The 21,904-nt window shown below is 42.2% G+C and overlaps 1 protein-coding gene across 4 annotated transcripts in view; it reads right to left on the bottom strand.

Moving 5' to 3' along the window:
• Positions 1-1,226: 1,226 nt before the first annotated feature.
• Positions 1,227-21,904, bottom strand: part of TTLL11 (tubulin tyrosine ligase like 11) — a 253,372-nt gene continuing 232,694 nt past the window's right edge. For all 4 annotated transcript variants that reach the window (XM_020967575.2, XM_020967578.2, XM_078150149.1 and 1 more), the window contains one exon: positions 1,227-18,122. In XM_020967575.2, coding sequence (XP_020823234.1) covers positions 17,833-18,122 — 290 coding nt within the window. In that variant the 3' untranslated portion in view covers positions 1,227-17,832. The remainder of the gene's footprint in view (positions 18,123-21,904) is intronic.

The following is a 21,904-nucleotide window of genomic DNA, read 5'->3' as shown; positions in this document are numbered from 1 at the left end:
TAGGATACGTATACATAATATATATATATGGTGATATTTATGCAAGTGTAAATATGTGTGGGTGTATATGTAGATATGTATATGTGTGTACATATATATATATATATATTTATTGTGTGTGTATACATATACACACATCTCCTCCTACTCTCACCTTTAGAATGCAAGCTCCTCGAGGGCAGGGATCGTTGGTTTCCTTCTTTTTTTGTCTTTGGAGCTCTGGCACATAGCACACTCAGTACAACGTACTGTCGTGGGTATTCAAAGAATGCTTGTTGATTGGTTGATTAGATTCAAGTCCCAAGTCTTATACTTTTTAACTCTGAGCGCATTGACAAGTCATCTAACGTCTTAGAGCCTGTTTCTTCACCTGTGAAACAAGATAATTACCCTGTATCTGTTTCTTTACTTGCCTGTTTACGTGTATGTCATCTCCCAGGGCCAGGGCATAAGCTGCTTCTGAACAGGAACCATTTCACTTTTGTCTTTGTAAACCCATTGACTAGCACATAGTAAGTGGCCCCAGAGTAGCACATAGTAGGTGTTTAATAAATGTTTGTTGATTGATGATAACCCTTATATGCCTGACCTCACAGGGCTGTTGTGCTATTGCTAAATAACAGCAGGCAAAGTCAGGTGAACTCAGTTTCCTCATCTGGCTGAGCCCTTCCAGCTCTCAATCATATGATCCTATGACACACCTACAGCCACACAGCCAATCAGTGACGGGGTCTCTTGACTCAGTTGTAACCTTGTCTCCCCTACACGTGAAATTCTAGGTAGGTGAGGCATTGCCTTTCCTCCTCTCCCGCCCACCCCAAGTGAAAAGAATTAATCCTGGAGGGAGCGTGACCTCCTTATGAACCGCCTCCCCACAGCATCACCTGAACCCTCTTTCCCCAAATGCTAGAAAATGTTGGTGGGCGGGGGTGGAGGGGAAGAGATGGGGATTTGTGCCAGGCAGCTGAAGGTGTTGGCTCCCTGGGCATACTCAGAAAGGACAGACAGAGAAGTTGGCTGATGGCGTTACGCTCCTTACCTAGTATGCCTATAAAGGGAATGAAAGTAAGAGAGCAGGAGTCACCATATGCAATTCCTCTACCAATTCTGTGCCAAGCTACAGAATGTTTTCCAGAAGCCAAGACTTCACCTGTCTCAGGGGTCTCCCCTTGTTCACTGGAGTGCTTTCTGTCGGTGGCGAAATACAGGAAACTGAGCCCAGCAACTATTTCCAAAAGGATTTTATTAAGCTGAATGATTTTTCAAGGATACATTCTTGGACATATTGCTATTCAAGGCCTCCTACCCAGACCCCTTATTTCCATTTCACCTTCTGCTAATCAGCCTTGGCAGAATTTAACTTTCAGCTTGAGTAGCTGAGCTGAATGCAAAAAATACAGTGTGGTTAACAAGCGGGGTGATTTTTTTTTTCCTTTTGCAAAGAGTGATCCAGCAGCTAAAAGAACAGACTGAGGCCTAATGCCCCAGGGTCCAACATCCCCCAACCAATTTCCTGGCAGTAGTTCCAGCCTTGTTGAGAGCAGTTAGTCAAGTGCCAGGGATTAGGATAGGGGATGGAGGAGAGGACCCAAAGGAAACCCAGCTGGGAAGAGATCAAGTTGAATCTGGAAGTCTTTTCAGCCAAGGCTGGACCCAGTGCATTTCTATTGGGCCTAGCTTTGCTGTGTGGCCCACAGAGGAGAAGTGGTCCATTTGCCAACAAAGAAATGTGAGTATATCTAAGATTCCTTGGCCAGGCAAGGGAAGTAGGGCCTTATCTATTCCACAAAAGAAGACTTTCTAAGTGACCATGAAGTAGTGGACAATATCATCCTAGGCTTAAAGGTGGCCATAAAGCCCTGAGGATAAGATGAAGACAAAACTCATGGATTTCCACCTTGGAATTCTAATTGAGAAAATGAGGAAATGTGGAAATCTCTAGCATACCTTAGCCAGAGGTGACCCAAGAGTCACCCATCCCATCTGGCCCTTTTCCTCTTTCCCAAATAATTCATTTCTTTCATGATATTGACATGGGAGTGGGTCATGGCATCAGCCAGCCTTGGAGAGAGAGTTAGGTGGGCCTGCTGGCTTCTGCTGCAGTTGTCCTTAGGGGTGAGGGGGAGTAACGAGCAGCAGTGGTGATAAATTTAGTACTGTAGGCTTGTAAATTCTCAAATTTCTAACAGGGTCCTCTCCTGGGACCCAGTAGACCTGAGATTGTATCTGCCCTAATTGGAGAGGACCATCTATCTATCTGCCACATTTGGGACTCAACCCCATGGTGATCCATCTATGCCAAGCAATATCAGCAGACAGTACACATTTTTTTTTCCCTAGCAAATATTACAGAGCAAATCTACTTAAATGGTTTCCCGGCAGGACAGTGCAGCATTATTATTTACAGGACAGTAGAAGATAACATTGTCAGTCAGATCAGTTTCACTGTTTGCTACCAACTGAGAAATAAGTACAGTCTGACTTTTGATGAATGGTTTAAGGTAAGTAACATCTCACCCTCTCATTAGCTGGGCACAGGAGAAGTCTGATGTAGCAGAGAGAGACTGATTTCCTCCTGCTCCCATCCCCTTTCAGGATGGTTAGTCAAACAGGATCTTTGCTCGTAATGCACTAATGTCGCTATTAATACCTCTCTAATGCGTATCTGTTAGTGGTTGACACACCTGACCACTGTGATTGAGAGATTATTGTGCTCAGTCTCTGTTTTGGTGAAAGAGATGGGAATGGGCTCTCATTTTAAGGAGCCAGTGTGTTTCTACCCATCCCCCCATTACCTTTTGGCCCCCACACAGAACTGGGGGAAGGGGGAATATACCTCACCATGAGGACAAAGCCTAAGCAGACCAGGGAGCCCCTGCCATGGTGTGCAGAGCTAGTTTCTAAGTCTCTGGGCTGGAAGAGAGCCCAGAAACCACCTAGTCCAATCTCTTCTCTGGTAGATGAATCCCCACCGTGAAGGAGCATGTCTAGAAGAAACACTGGTTTAGGCTGTCACCCAGCACTACAAAGTGACCATGAAGACACAAGGAACAAGATGAAGATCACATTCTAAACTGATGCTACCTACTCCCTGTGTGACCACGGGCTAGCTCTTCATCTACTCTGGGCCTGGGGTTGGAGGAATTAATCTCCAAGGTCCCTTCCACCTCTAAATCCTATGATCCTCCATCCTGATCAATAATTACTCAGACCCCACTTGATGTTTTGTAACCAAAGTAGAGAGAGTAATTTAAAAAAAAAATACCCTAAAGCAAGAAAGAGGTTTAGGATTCCCTCTACATCTCTCATCCTCTCTCCCCTTTTGCTCCCATACGAGACATGACAAGTTACAGGTGGGGAAGTTTCAGTGACCTCCAAATACAAATGATTTTGAAGAGCCCACGCCTATTAGACATTACTTACAAGTCTGTGGTCTTACTACAGATTGAGCCTCCCATTTCCGCCCAGTGACAGATACCATTTTTATAAAATGTCAAGCCTAAAGCTTCCAAAGTATCAAGGAACTGACCCGAGATTACAGAGTCTGCACCATTAGGTACCATTTATTTAAGGAGGGAGCTGACATAAGGAATTTTTACTCTAATTTCCACTTGGTGGACTCTAAGGGAGAACGGACACTACTGTTTGTTTTTGTTGTTGTTGTTTTTTCTAAACCTGAGGACATCTGTTTTCACTGCCAACCAAGTGATCTGTGGTTTGAGAAGTGCTTAAACCTGAAACCAAGAGCAGATTTCCCTTGTCTGAGACCCACTTTGTTGGGCTCCCTTCCTTGGAAGTTCCCTCTGAGATAATCCTTTTGGGAAAGGTAACCACTGGCTGTAGAATCAGTGTCTCTGCCCCTATGCACCCCACACTAAAGCAGCTCCAGGAACAGCGTCTTTGTTGGGATTGTCAAATTATTTAGCGCAGACTGGTGTTCTATTAGCTTCTGCTTGAACAGCTCCAGTGACAGGAAGCTTGCTGTCCTCTATGGCCCATTTTTTAGCACCAAAGGCTAATTGCTGGTGGATTTTTCCAAATCTTACTCAATGTAGAGGACTTTCACTGAGACAAATGCTTGGCTTCTCAGAAGAACTTTATCCATGAAGAGGAAATAAAATGAAACCTTAGAATCCTAAAATGTTAGTGTTTAATGAGAACTTGGAATGCAGATTGTTAGAACTGAAAAAGACCCTAGAGCATAGAATGTTAGGCCATAGGGTGCAGAATGCTATATATCTATATCTTGTGTGTATGTGTGTGTGTAGTCATCTAGTTTATCTCATTTTACAGATAAAACCGTTTACAAGGGGTCATATTTTACACATGTTGTATCATTTGTTCCTCACAACACTTGTGTGAGGTAAGTAGTACGAGTATTAATGTTATCATTTTGATTCAGTTCAACAAGCATTTATCAAGCCAGACTTTGTGCTAGGTGCTGGGGATAAAAAAAAAAAATCATAAACAAAACAGTCCCTGCCCTCGCTGGGGCTTACATTCTACAGGGAGATATAATATGTACAGAAGTATATTACAAGGGAAAGTGAGGAGGTAAAGAATCCTAGCAAATGGAATTTGGGGGCGGAGGGAGGAGGAGGGGATAAGAGAAGGAGGAAGACTTCACCGAGGGGGCACCCGAGTGGAGCCTTGAGGGAAGATGAGGATTCTAAGAGGGAGAAATGAAGAAGGATAGAATATGTTTCCAGGCATGAAGAGAGCTTGCATGAATGCAGGGAGGCAGGAGATGGATGATGAAACTGTGGCTCAGAGGGACCAAAACATTTGCACCCGAGTGGAGCCTTGAGGGAAGATGAGGATTCTAAGAGGGAGAAATGAAGAAGGATAGAATATGTTTCCAGGCATGAAGAGAGCTTGCATGAATGCAGGGAGGCAGGAGATGGATGATGAAACTGTGGCTCAGGGACCAAAACATTTGCACCCGAGTGGAGCCTTGAGGGAAGATGAGGATTCTAAGAGGGAGAAATGAAGAAGGATAGAATATGTTTCCAGGCATGAAGAGAGCTTGCATGAATGCAGGGAGGCAGGAGATGGATGATGAAACTGTGGCTCAGAGGGACCAAAACATTTGCCCAAGGTCACATGAAGGCTAAGCAACAAAGATGGGACTCGAACCCAGGTCCTCTGTCTCCAAGTTCCGTGCTCTTCCTACTGGGCTTCAGCAGATGAGAAACGTCCTCAAATCATCTAGGCTGAAATGAATTGGAGACAGTGGTGTTTCTGATGCCTAATAGAATTCGTGGTAAAAGCAATCAATAATGTACAACGGTTTCCAGGATGAACCTACTTTTAGCAAGACTCTTCATCTTATTACTGAATTTTCTAAAGTTACCAAGACAACTAAGGTCAAGTAATAGAGCCTTTGACTTTGACGTGTTATGAAAATTTAATAAAGAGTTTTGAAAAGCTTTTAAGAGGAAAAAGACATATCACCCAGGCAGCAGGATCACTACCACTGGGTAGATGTAAGCAATTAGACCTGCAGATAATGGGAATCTCTCCATAACTCTGACTTTCTTCCATTTCAGAGAAGTCTGGGTGGGGATTGATGCTACCCTGCAGTGGACTCTAATGGCAACCACTGGGTTTGAAGTTTCTGGTCCTCACTATCTAGGGAGAAGCTCTTTCTCCCACTGTATTTAGCTATAAATAGTTATGGTTCTAATGGATGCTATCAAACATTAAGCGACTGCTGTGAACAGGATAGTGGGTATTAGTTGACCAATAGGTACTTACTGAGAATGCCCATGGTGTGTGGGTGGAGAAGTACTAGCCTGGGAGTCAGGAGACCTAGGAGGCCAGCTTCTGTCACTGGCCCTGCCCTAGTACTCTCCCCTCTCTAGGCCTCGGTTTCTTCCACTGTAAAATAAGGGAGTGGAACTAGATGCCATCTAATTCTAAACAGTCACTTCACCTCTCTGGGCTTCAGTTTTCTCATCTGGAAAATCAGGACCTTGAACCAGCTGATCTTTAAGGTCTCTGAGCTCTTAAGAGGCAAAAAAATGATCGTCTGAGGTTTAGTACTGCTGGCTCTGTCACTTGCTATCTTTGTGACTTTGAGGAAGTCACTTCTTCCCTGAACCTTGATTTCCTGATCTGTAAAATGGGGGGAAAATCTAATCATCCCTTATAGTTTGTTCATTTGTTCATTCACTCACATAGCGCCTGGTGTAGTCTTTTCTAAAAGATAGGCTCGAGCACAACCACATGTATGACATGAGCCAGAGAAAGGCCAGATCGAACTGGACAAGTTCTGTCTGGAGGATTTACAGAAAGACAAGCACAAGAACTACACTGGATAAGAAAGCCAGGAAGGTTTGTGATGCATATTGGTAAGGCTAGTGTCCACAGATACCCCAAATCAAACCAATAAAACTAATATTTGTTAAATGCCTCTTATCTGTGGATCCCCTTCTGGAGAAGTGTAGACACAGTCTCTTCCCACAAGATTGCAGTCAATGGAGGGATAGAGAGGGTAAGACATCAACCTAGTTAACTATAACACATGTTAAATAATAAGTACATGAATTTTTTTTTTGAAGTTCAATGCTAAATCTCAAAGTTGAAGTCTCATGACACACAGATGTTCCCAGTTCCTAACAAAAAGCACTCCACATACAGGTGGCCTTCGTGCGGTGGTTGGGGGCCTAATGTCTTTTTGCCCTGGGGAAAGTGGGCCTGGGAGACAAGAGCCCAGACTGTAGTTGGGTCCTTGTCCCCTAGCCTGCAGACCTTTAAAGCTTAAAGAGAAGATGAAAGGAAGATATTCAAGAAGAAACAGCAGTAAGTGACTTTGTAGAGCTTTGCAGCAGCAAGTCTGGAGACATGAGGGAATTATATTTATTTCAGGTGGCCCCTTCCTCCTCCCATGTGTCTACCCTCCACTTTGAGCTCATGGTTCCCGGGGAATCTTGGCTGTGGTTCTCACATATGCTAAAAATTGAAAGTGATCAAATCAGGCAGAATACATCAAAAGAGAGTGTCTGACTAGCAGAGGAGTGGAAAAGGGCCAAGCTTGAGAAAGATTTTTTCCCTCTGGAATATGAAAAGCAAGTGGGTAAATGATATTGAACAGAGAACTGGATTGGGAGTCAGGAGTCCTGGGTTTGAATACCTTCTCCAATATTTACTAGTTGTGTACATGTCGCATGATCTTTCTAAATCTCAGTTTCTCAATTTGTATAATGGAGCAATAATAATGGCATTATATACCTCAGAGTAGTGTTGTGAATAAAATGCTATAGAAATGGATTATTTATATTAGGCTTGATCCAAATAAGCTCACATGTTAAAAACAACATAGTCCTCCAGCATCCATCAGATACCCTTCTTATACTGTGTCTATAAACTGTGAATCTTCAGCTAGTCCTTCATGATCATCTGTGTGACCTTGAGCTAATCGCCCTCTCTCAGTGCCCCAGGCAACTTTCTGTGATTATAAGTTACAAAGAAGGTGCCATCTGCATTAGTAGAATTTCTTTCCCCAGACTACCCGTGTTGATAAATACACAGGCTCCTCCTTTAAAAAAAAATCACATTTTGATATCACTTCAAGGCTTACCAAGCACCCACAATTCTGTGAGGTAGATAAAACAAGGATTATTATCTCCATTTTACACAGATGAGGAGCTGAGGCTTAGATAATGTTTCTTATTCGAGGTCACATGGTTGATACATACTGGAGAAGAAACATAGACTCAAGTTTCCAGTTCCAAGCTCAGCACTCTTCACTAGACCATATCTGTCTGTCAAGCTGCAGATCCCTAGCTTCTTTCAAGCTCGGCTGCAGACCCACTTTCTATTACATGAAGCCTTTCTGGGTGCCTCTAGTTGCTAGGGCTTTCTCCTTTCAACTTATCTTGAATCTGTTTTGCATCCATTTTGCATGCATCGACATATGTACATGTTGTTTCCCCTGGCTAGAGTCTAAGCTTCTTGAGGACAGGGATTGTTTCACCTTTTTTTTTTTTTTTTTGGCGAGGCAATGGGGTTAAGTGACTTGCCCAGGGTCACACAGCAGCTAGTAAGTGTTATGTGTCTGAGGCCGGATTTGAACTTGGGTCCCCCTGAATCTAGGGCCGGTGCTCTATCCACTGTGCCACCTAGCTGCCCCAGATTGTTTCACTTTTGTCCATCTAGCCCTAACATCTACTACAGTGCCTGGTACATGGTAGGTATTGATCAATTGATTTATAATAAGAAAAGGTCCCTACCCTCATGGATTTTGCAATCTAGTGGAGGAAAGGGTAGGAATAAGACATGAAGAGGTAAATATGAAATAAATTAAAACATTATAAGTGCCTAAATAGAATAACAAAATGCTAAGAGAACTGATGAGGGAGGGGCTGATATATTCAAGGATGGCTTCGTGGAGGAAGTGACATTTCACCTGGGTCTTAAAGGATGGGCAACGTTCCATAATCTTCTCTCACATCTCTAGTAATGTGACCAAGGGCAAGTCATTTAACTTATTTGTGCCTCAGCTTCCTCATCTATAAAATGGGCATAACAGTAAACTTCAAAGAGTGATACCAATTACTGCCAACAAAGCATTGTGGTTATTTAATTGTATTCCTTCTAAGCATGCTTCTGTACCCAGAAGTAAAGTGTTTGTTTTTATTCCCAGTTCCAGTCACTATCTGTAGAAACTGGAAGGGGGAAAAAATAAAGGTGCAGCTGGATCAGTCTAGGTGTCTTTCTGGTCATCCCAGTTCTGACTGGGCTCAGGGCCCTGCAGGACCCCATTACTGCAAATGTTATATCATGAACTGAAACACAGAACTATTGATCAGAAAGAATGAGGAACTCAAGGAAGGAATGCGTGCTGTGTGGGCACAATGTGCATAGCTCGGGAAAGTCTGGAGGGGCCAGATCCGATGAACCTCTCAGGATATCTTGGAGAGGCATCTTACCTCCTTCCTGCCTGCTTAAGAAACAGGTTTCAGTTTCACCTTTCTAATGAAATGAGCTGTCCGACAGTGGAATAGGGTGGTGTGTAAGATAGAGATCTTCCTGTTAACTAGTTGGTATTTAAGCAGAGGGTGGATGGCCATCAGGGAAGTTCAATAATTCAACAAACACTTGCTGAGCCCCTCCTCTGTGCAAGGCCCTGGACTGGGGGATCCCAAACGCCACACCATGGAGTTCACCGTTTGGAAGATTTTGGAGAGGAGATTCCTGTACCGACTGAGAATGTAAGATCCCTTCCAAGTCAAACTTCTAGGATTCCCTGTCCTCTTCTCTCATGGCACTGCTCCTATTCCTTTCAGATGTGCAAAGAGCTGTTCTAAGCCTCCTTTTTCTCTCCTCAATTCCTTTTCTTCCTCTTAAAAACTACACAGAGAACTTCACCAGGACTGAGCATGTCTGATGCTAGGTATGATACTTAAAACAACTTGTTTTCCATTCATGCTGGCCTGAATGATAACATGATATTAAAGACTCATACTTAAAATTAAATTTTAGAATCATATAATAGTTCAGTTTTAGAGCTTCTAGGGGACTTAGAGATCATCTAATCCAACAGGTGGAAACTGATGCCCAGGAAGGTAATGTGCCAAGAGAGAGTATGGTGTGGAATGCAAGTATCTTAAGTTAGAGAACCTAGGTTCAAATGACTTTGGGCAAGTTATTTAAACTCTCTGAATCTGTTTCTTCTTTTAGGAAAAGCAGAGTTGGTCTCTAACTATAGAACCATAAACTATAAAACTATAAAACCCAGTCATCCTAATTGACTTGCCCAAGGTCACTTAGTAAGCAGTGAAGTCAGGTTTTAAATGAGATCTTCACTTCAGTGGTCTATCTACTACACCACTTTTTCTCCCTGATGGACAATGGATATGCGTCCTGCCACTGAAGCTGGGAAAAATTGTTTTCAGAGCAAATACCCACAAATTGGGGAGGAAAAAACCCAGCAATTTTGCTATTTTGTCTCAAAATCTTTGTATGCCTAGGAGCTTTAGAAAACCTGAGAAAATATCATTCTCTGTGTGCCTATTTTTAAAAAGAAGGTATTATGCAGCCCAATTTTCTAGTTATAGAAAAATATGGACTTCAGGCTACCAGGGATGGAGGTAATTGGATCTGTTGACTATTCGCCAAAGATCCTTTGTCTTCTGGAACAGGAAGAAAATTGGGCCAACTTCGTGAGTAAGAAATTCATACAACATATGAGAAATCTCTATTACATCCATCAAACCGACCATGAGATTGGCAGAAATATAAGGAAAGGCCAGACTTCAGGTTATTACACATTGCAGTTAATTTATCTCACCTAGAGAAGAGGTTGGTTTTTTTTTAATCTTATGGGGGGAATAATGGATACTTACGGAGAGGATCCCACTACTGCTAGGATCTAAGAAATGACACTCAAATCCCTAATATTTCAGGCCCAATTCTTATATAAGACTGTGTCTGTGTAGGACATCAATCACTTGGTGAAAGAAATTGGAAGCTATTTTGAAGCAACACTCTGCCAATCATGAGACAAATGCCAGATGTCAAAGAAGGAGAAGTCACCATTTTTCAACTTATGAATGTCTTCAAATACTTTACAATGGGGGGGAGGGGTAGGGAATGATCCTTTCAGCCTCCTCTGTTTTGACAGATGTCAAAATCCAAGGCTGGGGGTTTTATCTTTGGCAATGAGTTTTAGAAAATCTGAGGTAAGACTAGGAAGGGGGAGGGGTGTGGAGGGATAAACCTAAATAAGTCTGTTAACTGCTCAGTGCAGACAATATTTTTGTGCATGACAGATCCAGGAGAAGATACTGTCAATAAAATGGGTGGGCTGGGATGTGGCTACCAAAAGTTGCTACCAGTAGCTATTCTGCCACTTATAATGGTCTCAAAAGGTTGCTTAGAATTTTGGATTTGGAAGGGACGTTAGGACATCCAATGTTTGAACTCTGAACGTAGGTGGTTAACATGAGAAAGGGCCTTAGAACATATAACATTAATGCTGAAGAGGATCTTGAGAGATCTAGTCCAACCCCCCCTTATTTTTAGTTGAGGAACTTGAAGTGGTTAAGGGCAAATCCAGGCACAGACCTATAGTTGTACTCCTAGTGACTGGCAGAGCAAGGCCTTGCATGGAGATTTTCTGACTTCCAGTCTTTCCACTATTCTATCCAAGAATTCCATTTCAAGTCAATACTGATTGATCTCAAGTGCACTCTACAATTTAAAGTGGGGTGGTCTGGGAACCTATTTTTTTTTTTATTACTGATAGTTCATGTCAAATTTCTGAAGTCTATGAAATAATAAAAAAAAATTCTAGTGAAGAAACAGAAAATAGTTCAAAATGGAAAACACAACAGAATGTCAAAACATAAGGATGGTTACATAACTCAGGGATGTATGCCCAACACAATGAAATTCTGTATTGAAATTTGTTCACTCATTTCAGGCCTGTCTGATTCTTCATGACCCCACTCAATGTTTTCTTGGCAGAGTTACTGGAGTGGTTTGCCATTTCCCTCTCCAGCTCATTTTACAGATGAGGAATCGAGGCAAACTGGGTTAAATGACTTGTTCATGGTCACATAGTTAGTGCCTGAGGCCAGATTTGAACTCTGGTCTTCCTGACTCCAGGCCCTCACATTCTATCTACTGCACCACCTAGCTGCCCTATATTGAAATTATGGTTGCCTAATTTGAAACGACAACAACAAACCAGCCACCTAGCTCTGGTTAAAAAAAAAAAAAAGATTGAAAAGCCATATAATCATTGCTTACATTTACACAGGGCTTTATAATTTATAAAATACTATCCCCACAATGCCATGAGGTGTGTAGCGTGATTATCATCTCCATTTTACAGATTTGGAAACAGAAAATGACATGATCATTTCAAATTAGTGGCAGAACTTAAGACTGCATCCCAGTTTTCTGAGTCCCAAGTCTAATGCTCTTCCTACTATACCAGTATGGCCTCTCCCATATACGCTAGGTTAGGGGAAAAAATGAAGTCTACACATATATGAAAGTGATCTAACATGCTGTCCATGTTAAACAAATGTAGAATAAGAAAATGTCACTGACTAAGGAGCCACCATTTAGAGCCACGCTAAATAAGATAGGTTAAGTGATCTTGTCGGTATTTTTGGTTGGCACCTTCTTTGCAACTCCGAATCTGGAGAGTTACTTGAGGCCCTGAGGTTTTAAGTGACTCACCCAGGGTCACACAGCCACCATTGTGTCTGAGGCCAGATTTAGGGCTGAGTTTTCTTGGCTCAAGGTCAATACTCGATCCATCATATCATGTTGCCTCTTGATTCGTAACTAGGTGGAAATGTGGTACATTGGAATGAGCTCTGGGCTTTGAATCCAAGACCAGCCTCAAACTCTAGCTTTTACCACTTCCTCAGCTATGTGACGAGCAAATCCCTTGCTGATTCTGAGCTGAATTTCTTCAGTTTTAAAATGAAGATAATATTGACATTTACCTACCAACTTCCCTCTGTTGTGAGGAATCACACTGTAACGTGCTACAGAAATGTGCGTTATCATGAACTGTTCTGCCAAGATCGTCACACAGCCTGGAGCTTCTCTTGCTATTCCTAGACATGAGCATGGAGTCCATGAATATAAATACTGCAAAGAGCCCTGGACTTGGTATCACAGTATTGTGATTTGAATATTGCCTCTGCTACTTGCTTGGATGTATGTCCTTGGATGGTCCCTTCATCTTTCTAGGCTTCAGTTTCTGCATCTGTAAAATGAAGGGGTTAGATTGGGTCAGGGGTTCTCTGGGGTCCCCTTAGCATTTATGGATAGATTCAGGGGGTCCATGCATTAGTTAAAAAAATGTTTTTTTGATAACTGCATTTCAATATAACTGGTTTCCTTTGTTAACCTTAAATATTTTATTTTGTGCATTTAACAGTTTGTGAACACAAGTTTACTTGATGAAATCAGCAAAGTTGAAATAGAGGAGACACATTTTTCCATAACGTGGGCTATAATTATCTGGTGGAAATAACTGTGGTGAGGCATTGAGATGTTCAGGAAATCAGCTTTGTAAGATTTAAAGAAGAATTAAATAGTTCCAACTAGTATTAGGAGACTGGGAAATGGAAGAACTCATTTTTAAAAGTATGAGGGTTGGAAGATTTTTGCAGTAATAGTAATTCCAGCACACACGTGTATGGCATGGGCTGTTTCGGGGAGGAGAAGGGTTTGAGGGGTTTCAACCAGATCTGTGATTTTACTGGTACTAGGAATTGCAGAAAAGGAAACTCCCTTTAGCAAAGTTGATAATAATATGGCTAACATTTATATAGTGCTTTAAGGTTTGCAAAGTATTTTATAAATATTATTTCATCTTATCCTCACCATAACTCTGGGAGGCAGGTGTTATTTATTATCTTCATTTTACAGATGAAGAAACTGAGGCAATAGAGATTTAAGTGACTTGTCAGGGTCCCACAGTTGGTAAGTGTCTGAGGCTAGGTTTGAACTCAGACCTTCCTGACTCCTAATCCATTGCTCTTATTAATCTGATGGCCTCTTAAGTTCTCAGATCAGCATTTCTCTGCAGCTAAGTCTTAGAAGGTGGTCTGAGTCATTAAGAGGGTGATTTATCTAAGATCACATACTAAGTGTGTGTCAGAAGGACTTGAACTGCCATCATCTTGACTCTGAGGCTGGCTTTCTCTCTACTAAGCCATACCACCTCTGTATGACAGCTATGCTTGACAGAGCATGATCCACACAGCTGTGAGATAGTTATAAGCTGCAGAGATATGGCTGGAGCTTGATTTCTAATTGGGAGCTTTTTCAAATACACTAGGGTGCTCTTTGTAATGGAGCTCTAGGAAGAGTGGTGGGACACATAAAATGCAGGGGGAGGACACCGTTTGTAACCTTATCTGGGGATAAGGATTCTCCCTTACTGCCTCGGCCATTTCTCTATACTGGCCTTCTCTCCACCAACGGCCCTGGGTAACTGAGCTGTTGATCGCCTTTGAGCCCATTAATGGCAGCTTTAATTGGCTATCATATCGTCATTGGTGATCCTATACTGATTGACAGTTCAGCCAGCCAGTGATAGGGGACCAACGAAAGATGGAGGAACTCCCCCCCCCTCCATGTCCTCTCCTTCCTTCTCCTTTCCACTAAATCAGCACAAAACAGAGGTCTCGGGAAGCAGACTGATAATGCAAACTGCTTCCCTTATGAAAATGCTAAGAGCAACAAGGAACCCTCCACAAAACTTAGATACCAACTGCTTCCCTACCCAAGCCTCAGATAGCAACTCCGTAACTCAGATAACCATCTGCTTAGTGTTGATTTTGCCGTTTCATGAGTGACTGGAAGGGAGTGGAGAGGGTGGGAATAGGACAGAAAGGATGACTTCTAGTTGGAGCCCAGACCTCTAAAGCCCCAGAGTGGTTAAAGCACTGGTCCTCACTCAGGGCCATCCTATTTTAGAGACTGAGTGGGAAGTTCCCTACACGATATAAGTTGAGGGGGCTGGGAAAGCTCCACTACCTAAAACACCATCCTCATTCTCCAACCAAGCTACAGCTGAACATGAAACTCCACCATCAGAGGAATCCTTGTTACTCTGGACTATTTAGCCAGTATAAGCTCACAATATATAGAAACGAAGAAGGACTTAATAACCACCAGAGGAATTCAGCAATGTAATGAGGCTGCTTTGGGAGGTAATGAGTTTCCCATCACTAGGCAAATGTATTCAAGCCACAACTGGATGACCTAGCAATAAATCCGGGTTCTGCTGCTTATTGTCTGTGACACCTTGGGCAAGATGTCTTGCCCCTCTGGGACTTGTTCAGTTTCATCATCTATAAAATGAAGGCATTTGAGCAGGTGCTATCTAAGCCCCTTTACACCCCCAAATCCTACACTTCCACGGGCCCATTGTGGTCCTCTGTTCCCTTGCCCTGCCTTTCTCAAATACCTCTCTCCATACCTCCTAAAGGCAGGTTGGCAAAGCAACCTTTCTAGAATTTGTCTGCCTCTGGGGTGCCTTTGGCCTCCATTACAGTTCTCCCTTTCTGAAAGGAGAAGTGGGTCTATTAACAGATTGATTTCTGATCACATGACAGCTTCAGAGGTGTTTAATGTGAGGAACAGAAAAGACAGGGTGAGGCCCCTATTACAGCCTGACAACAGAACAGCCTCTAAATCCTTGATGTTGGGACAGAACAAGATAAAGGGTCCCTAAGCCATCATTGTCAGGCATTGGAATAAGGTTAGCTTTGTAAGGTAGGTTAATAATCACCATGAAGACACAGAGTCTTTCAGAGGAAAGCCGGGCTTCCTCACAGTCACACCTGGAAAATGAGCAGCATTTTTAGGAGGAAAATTCATCTTGGGGGGGAAAAAAAGTGGAATGTGATATACAAAGCAAACTGTCTGATGATCAGTTGTGACAGCCTAAAAGAACATTCCGGGCTGTGAAAACTGATATTTACAATGTCATTCAAAATTAGGCAACATGAAACTTCTTGCCTCCAAACTCTACACATGGGAAATGAAACTGTAACACGCCATAATATCCCCTCCAATTTGTCTAGATAATCTATAATTTCCCCCTTGTATATTCTATGTTCTAGCCAAAGTGGGATGACTGAAACTATCCCCTGAAGATACCTCACTTGGAGCTCTTCCCATTCATTCACAGTGACCAGCACATCTAGAATGCTGCCCTCCCGCCTCATCTGTCTGTTGCTATCCTTTCCATCTTCCCAGGACCAGCTCACGAGTCACGTTCTCCATGAAACCATACAGATGCCCTCAAATTGTGATTTCCCTAAGCCTCAAGCGAGCTCTACCTCTCTACTCCTATGCACTTAGCACATTCCAGTTTGTACCATAGTTATCTAAGTTATCTAGCTATAGTTATCTGTCTTAACTCCCCTATTAGCATAGTGCCATGGTAGGTGATTAAAAACTTCATGTTGATTGAATGACTGATCATTAAATTAGAAATTTCTTGCCAAAATGGCCAGAGTCTTACCAACCTTTGTATGTCCTATGAGGCCCAGAATAAGGCTTTGCACATAGTGTGCAAAGCTGAACACTTGGGTCCCAGCCCTGCCATCAGGTGACTTTCGGCAAGTCATTCCTTTCTTGGGGGTCTCGATTTCTTCTGCAGACTGGAAAGCCTTGAATCAGATGATCTCTAAGTCCCACTCTAGTTTGAACACCCAATGCTTTATAGACTAACATTCCACATGCTGGGCTCTAAGGGCCCTTCCAGATTTAACATTCAATGACTCTCAAATTCTGTTTGGTGCTTAATAAACATTAAATAAATGAGTGATGTTCTAGAGCTAAAAACTGCTAGGTATTGGCATTATCGTGCTTTTTGAAAAAGAAATTTCAGAAAGGATGAGAAGCTCTAGTTCTGTGCTCAGACTCAGTTCTAGTCCAAAGAAGATAGCAAGCTATGCTTAAATGCTTTGAGTAAGTCTTCTACCATGAAATCCATTTGCTCCGTGCAGTAAAGGTTTCTCTAAGCTCTGTTTCTTATCCCTGTACTATAGAGGAATATTAATTACAACAGGGTCTCCTGGCCAAACTATTACAGTAAAGAGAGGCACCAGAATGTTGAACTGCTCAGCCATCCCTGAATACAAAGGCTAGAGCCACCTGGAGATGTAGGGGCAGTATGTTGTTAGAGGATGTGCACTAGTCTGGGAGTGCAGAGACCTGAGTTCTAGTGCTGGCTCTGTCACCCCCTAGATCTGGGCCTTGGTTTTCCTAAAATCAGGGGACTAGACCACATACCTTCTAAGGTCTCTCTGATCTTTTACAGTCTAGAATCTGACATTCTAAGATTCTTACTAGCTTTAACATTTGACATTTCTGCATTCTATGCTCTCAGTAGTTCTCCTTCTAGCTCTAACATTCTTTTTTTCTTTTAGTATTTTAAGGTTCTTGTCATCTCTAATATTCTATGCCCTATGTTCTAGCATTTTCTATTCCAAGATCTCTTTCAATTCTAAGATTCCATCCTGTAAAATTAGCTTCTTTGAAAAACCAGAACCAAACATTTCCTGAGGAGTAAGTAGAAGGTGTTACTTCCTTTCTTTCTCTCATCCCAAACCTTAGAGGTAAAGTGGCTTGTCCTTCTAACAAGTCTTCATCATGTATACCATCCTCAAAGCTCCAGAGCAGGTGTGATTTCAATGTTTTGGTATAAAACCAAGCTTCCCAGAGGATACCCACTGGGCAGCACCACCCCAAATCTATAGTTCTGAAATGTAAAAATAGAAAATTGACTCGCTTTGCAGAAATGGGGCCAACTAATCCAAAACACTAGGTGAATTCATTGAGACACATGCACATATATTAGAGACTGCATATTTGCATACTCCTACTTGTTTCTCCCAAATAATTTTCTATTATGATGGAGAGTGACACAAAATGGCTCTCGGTTCTTGAGGAGGCCACAGAAACCCTGAGATTTCTTTTCCTTGGACTGTCTTCTCCATAGCTATCATCCCCAGGAGTCAGTGGTCTTGACAATACGAAGTCACACCCACTGTCTTCATATGTGGTATTCCATAAAGTAAGAAGGATGGCCTTTGTCACAGAAGGTACATAGTCCATCTACTGATGAACTGAAAAAGAAGGGCTGGGGTCACAGACATAGGGCATTCACTTTTGGAAGCGTGGAACTAGGGGAAATGGGAAATAAATAGGTGAGAGCATTTAGCAAAAGAAAAACTTGGCATTCCACATTTCACCAGCAGTCACATGCTCATGGGGTGGGGAGCCCTCGTCAGCCCTGACGTTCTCTATGAGTTTCTTCTTCCATACCAAAGTGCCATCCCCTCAAGACTGAGGATGTCTGTAGTGGGCAAATTTATTGGCAGTGTTATTTCGGGGAAGGAAAGACCCATTTGGCGGCTGGGTGAGAGGGAGCCTTTCTTGGGAAGAACTGCTGTTGGGAGGCCTGCCAGAGGAGGTGCCTTTGCTACAGAGTAGACGTTTCTCATCCAGCAGGGTCAGGTGATATTCACACAGGTCGACCAAAGAGGCAACTTGCTCTTGCAGTGACGAATGCTTGAACCTTCTCTGGGCCAGGAAGAAGAATGCTTCCACAAAGGCTTGCAAACACATACCTGGGGGACAAAAAGAGTTGACATTAGGTGGAGAGAATCCAGAGCTTCCTTCCAGGCCCGGGGCTCAACATCCAAAGCTCCCATCAATCAGGAAAAAAATATTATTGCTAGTAATAATGATAATAATACTACCCTATGGTTACTTAGTGCTTTGTATGTGTTATTTTTTTTTTTTGCTGGAACTGGATGAGAGGCAGCATGATGAAAGAAAAAGAGCACGGGACTTTGAGGCTACAAGACTGAGGTACGAACTCTCAGTCTGACAATTACTAGATGAGTGGCCATGGGCAAGTCGCGTAATTTCTCGAAGTCTTGGTTTCCTCACCTGCCAAATGAGGATTTGATTCAACTCAACAAACATTTATTAAATACCTATTATGTTCAAGATTTAAAAAAATTATATAGTCTTTGTTCTTAAAGAACTTACCATCGACTGGACACAGGGAAGATGACATATACACAGATGAGTACTACCCAAGGTAGGATGTGATGGAAGCAAAGAAAACATCCAGACAAGGGGCTCAAGGAACATTGGGCAAGGGAGAGAACATGTTTAGTGGAGTGGCTTAGGGAAGATTTCATGAAGGATGTGGTGCCCAAGGTTGGCCCTGAAAGAAGTCTTCTAAAAGGTAGAGATGAGGAGGGAGTGAGCTTCAGGCTTGGGGCCTAAAGGCAGCGAGGCAGCAGAGAGTGCACTGAGTTTGAGGAAACTGCTTACAGATCTGTTTAGTGGAAATGCAGCATGTGAAGGAGAATGAGGCAAAATAAGGCTAAGGAAGAAAGGTGAAGCCAGTTGACAGAGGATATCAAATGTCCAGGTAAGGCATGGGTATCTTATCCTATTAGCAAAGGTGAGCTACAAGTTTTTGAGACCCTGAGTGACATCATCAAACCTGATCACAGGGAAGGTCATTTTGCCAGCTCTGTGAAGGACAGGCTGGAGAGAAGAGAAGGTAGAAGCACGGAGCCCAGTTAAGAAATTATTACAATAACACAATAGTTACAATAATATAATAATAAATGTTATTACAATAGTAACACAATATACAACACAGGATTGTAAAATGCTCTAGAAATGTGAGTTATTATTCATCTACACAATACTCCTATGAGCTAAGCTGATTGTTAGCCCAATTTTCCAGATTTTGACAAATTTTTACAAATTGTTTTACAGACTAGGAGAGCAATGGATTTGGAATCAAAACACTTGGGTTTGAGCCCCAGCTCTGCTGCCTAGAAGCTGTGTGCAGACCTTGGAAGTGAGGACGCTAATAATGGATACTAAGAATAACTAAAAATGAAGATACTAATAATAACTCCCATGCCTATAATGCTGTAAATGTTAGTGCTTTCCTCAAACTATCCCCATAAAATAGGTAGTGTGTTATTATCTCCTTTTTACAGGTGAGGAAATTGAGGGTCAGAAAGGTGATGTAACTTGCCCGTGGTCACATAGTTTGCATTAGACTTGAGCCTTGAACCCACCAGGTTTTTTGATTCCCAGTCTAGTACTCATTTCATGACACTGCCTACTCTCTTAAAGGCTTGTTGTGAGAAAAACCACTTAAGCTATTCATCCTAGGTTATACGGTTAGTAAATGGCAGACCTGAGATTCCAACTCAGGCTTCCTGACTCCAAGTCCAATCCAATCACACCACAAAAATGAGCCTAATAAAAGCTAAGCAATTGATGTCACTGTCAAAAACAAAGCCTTTTCTGTCTAAAATTCTCCACTGAGGCATGAAAGTCTGTTTTCTCCCAGTGAAAGTGGAAAGGAAATCTTTTCTAGGCAAGTATCAGATTTTCTCAGCCCTCTCAGAGAAAAGTGGCACCAAAGCCAGAATGGAATTTCACACAGCATTTTAGACAAGATTGGCTCATGGGGGGTGGGGAGGATAAGATGTTTCGAATCAGGGTCTTTGTTTTGGATATGTCCAGCTAGGAGAAGTCAATCATTCTACTCCTATAACCCTAGTCAGGAGTTGGCTGGCTTTGTAAATACTATATTATTTATAAACTCTGGGATCTATCTGATCAATTATTTTTTCTGCATAAACCCTCCTCTCAGCCCTTTGCGCTGAACAAACACATTGCTATTTATTTCTCTTCCCCTCCCCCCCACCCCATCCAATTCAAGTTAAGCAGAGTTTTTGTTTTACTTCACTTCAGAGCTCTCCCCCAAGTTACTTGTTCAGTTTGTAGTTTTTAGGAAAAGTTGTGAAAAAAACCAACTTCTACTAAACAAACAAACAAACAAAACCAAAACCCTCCAAACTCTGAACAGATGTAGAGAAGGAGGATGGTCTACGTGATCTATAAGGTATTCCCCAGCTCTGACATTCTCAAATTGAATTATGCTAAGACATGTCTACAAAAGCATCAGGCATCAGGGATTGAGGCAACCACCTGAACAGCATCAGGATTGGTACCTAAAAGGATCTTAAAACAGAGGATGCTATAATACAGAACACAGAATGGTAGCTCTTGGGAAAACCTTAGTATGTGGAAATGTTGGAATACATAATATAGGACATGGCATGTTAGAACTGAAACAGACTTCAGAATGCTAAAACATAGACTATAGAATGTTGGAACAGAACACAGAATGGCACAGCTAGAAGAAACCTTAGATAGTTATGCTATACCCTCACTTGGCAGATGAGGAAATTCAATCCCAGAGAGGTGAAATTATTTGCCACAGGTTTATACTACTCACGCCCCAAACCCTTCTATTGAAGGGAAAGGGCCTCTCTATAATGAGTGACTTCATTTCATCACCACCATCAACCTACCACCAACTTCCTCCCACTTGATGTACTGGAAAGACTTGGCATCTGGAGTTAAAGGACCAGGGTTCAAATCCTAGCTTACTAGCTGTGTGATTGAGGCAAGTCAGTTAATTTCTCTGGGATTTCATTTCCTCTTCTGTAAATGAGAAGGTCTAAATGACCTTAGAGGGCCTTTCTGACTCCAAGCCTATGATCATCACTGCCATAACTCACATATACAATGTGTTTTATGGTGATAAAGCACGACTAGTGCTCCCATTTACATAGTGATTTGCTCTCCACAGTAACCTTGGAAAGCAAACAGTGCAAACATTTTTAATCTTCATTTTACAAATGAGGAAACTGAGGTTCAGAAAGATTAAGGGACTTACTTGCCTAACTTGATGAGTGGAACATATGTACTTTCTGGATGTCATGCTCATTCATACAGATTTTGTCTCACCCACAATTTTCTTGTATGACCACAGTGAAAGATGGTGTTCAAAGTAATCTGAAGGGCAAGTGACTGACACATTTGATGAACAGGATAGGGTCAGTGATATGTTAGAGTATTCACAACCTGCTTCAGTGGGACAGAGCAGACTAGAAAAGAAAGAATTGGCCCCACAACTGCTGATTCTAAAAGTCTGTAAGATCTAGTTGATGAGAGATCCTCCTGGCCTCAGAGAGGTAAGTGGAAAGAAGTCTAACTCATGCCAATACGCACTGAGTCTCAGACAAGCAAATCTTTAGTTGGAAAGGGCTTGGGAAGGGAGTAGAGGTGGGGGAGAAGTAAAGAGGTAAAATGCCTTTTAAATAATCTAGGCTACAAGGTCTCTAGTAGTAGTGTGAATCACTATAGGAAAATCATTATCACAATAGGAAAAGCTCCAATTCATTTTAGATTTAAATTTCTAATGTCCCTACATCCCTAATAAACGAGAGGGTATGTGATATAGTTCCCTAGATATAGCCCCTAGTTCCAGTCCTGGCTTCACTGTTTACCAGCTTAT

Source organism: Phascolarctos cinereus, unplaced genomic scaffold (assembly GCF_003287225.1).
Source record: "Phascolarctos cinereus isolate Bilbo 61053 unplaced genomic scaffold, phaCin_HiC Scaffold_2;HRSCAF=192, whole genome shotgun sequence".
Lineage (NCBI taxonomy): Eukaryota > Metazoa > Chordata > Mammalia > Diprotodontia > Phascolarctidae > Phascolarctos > Phascolarctos cinereus.
This window is presented reverse-complemented; position numbering and strand designations above follow the sequence as displayed.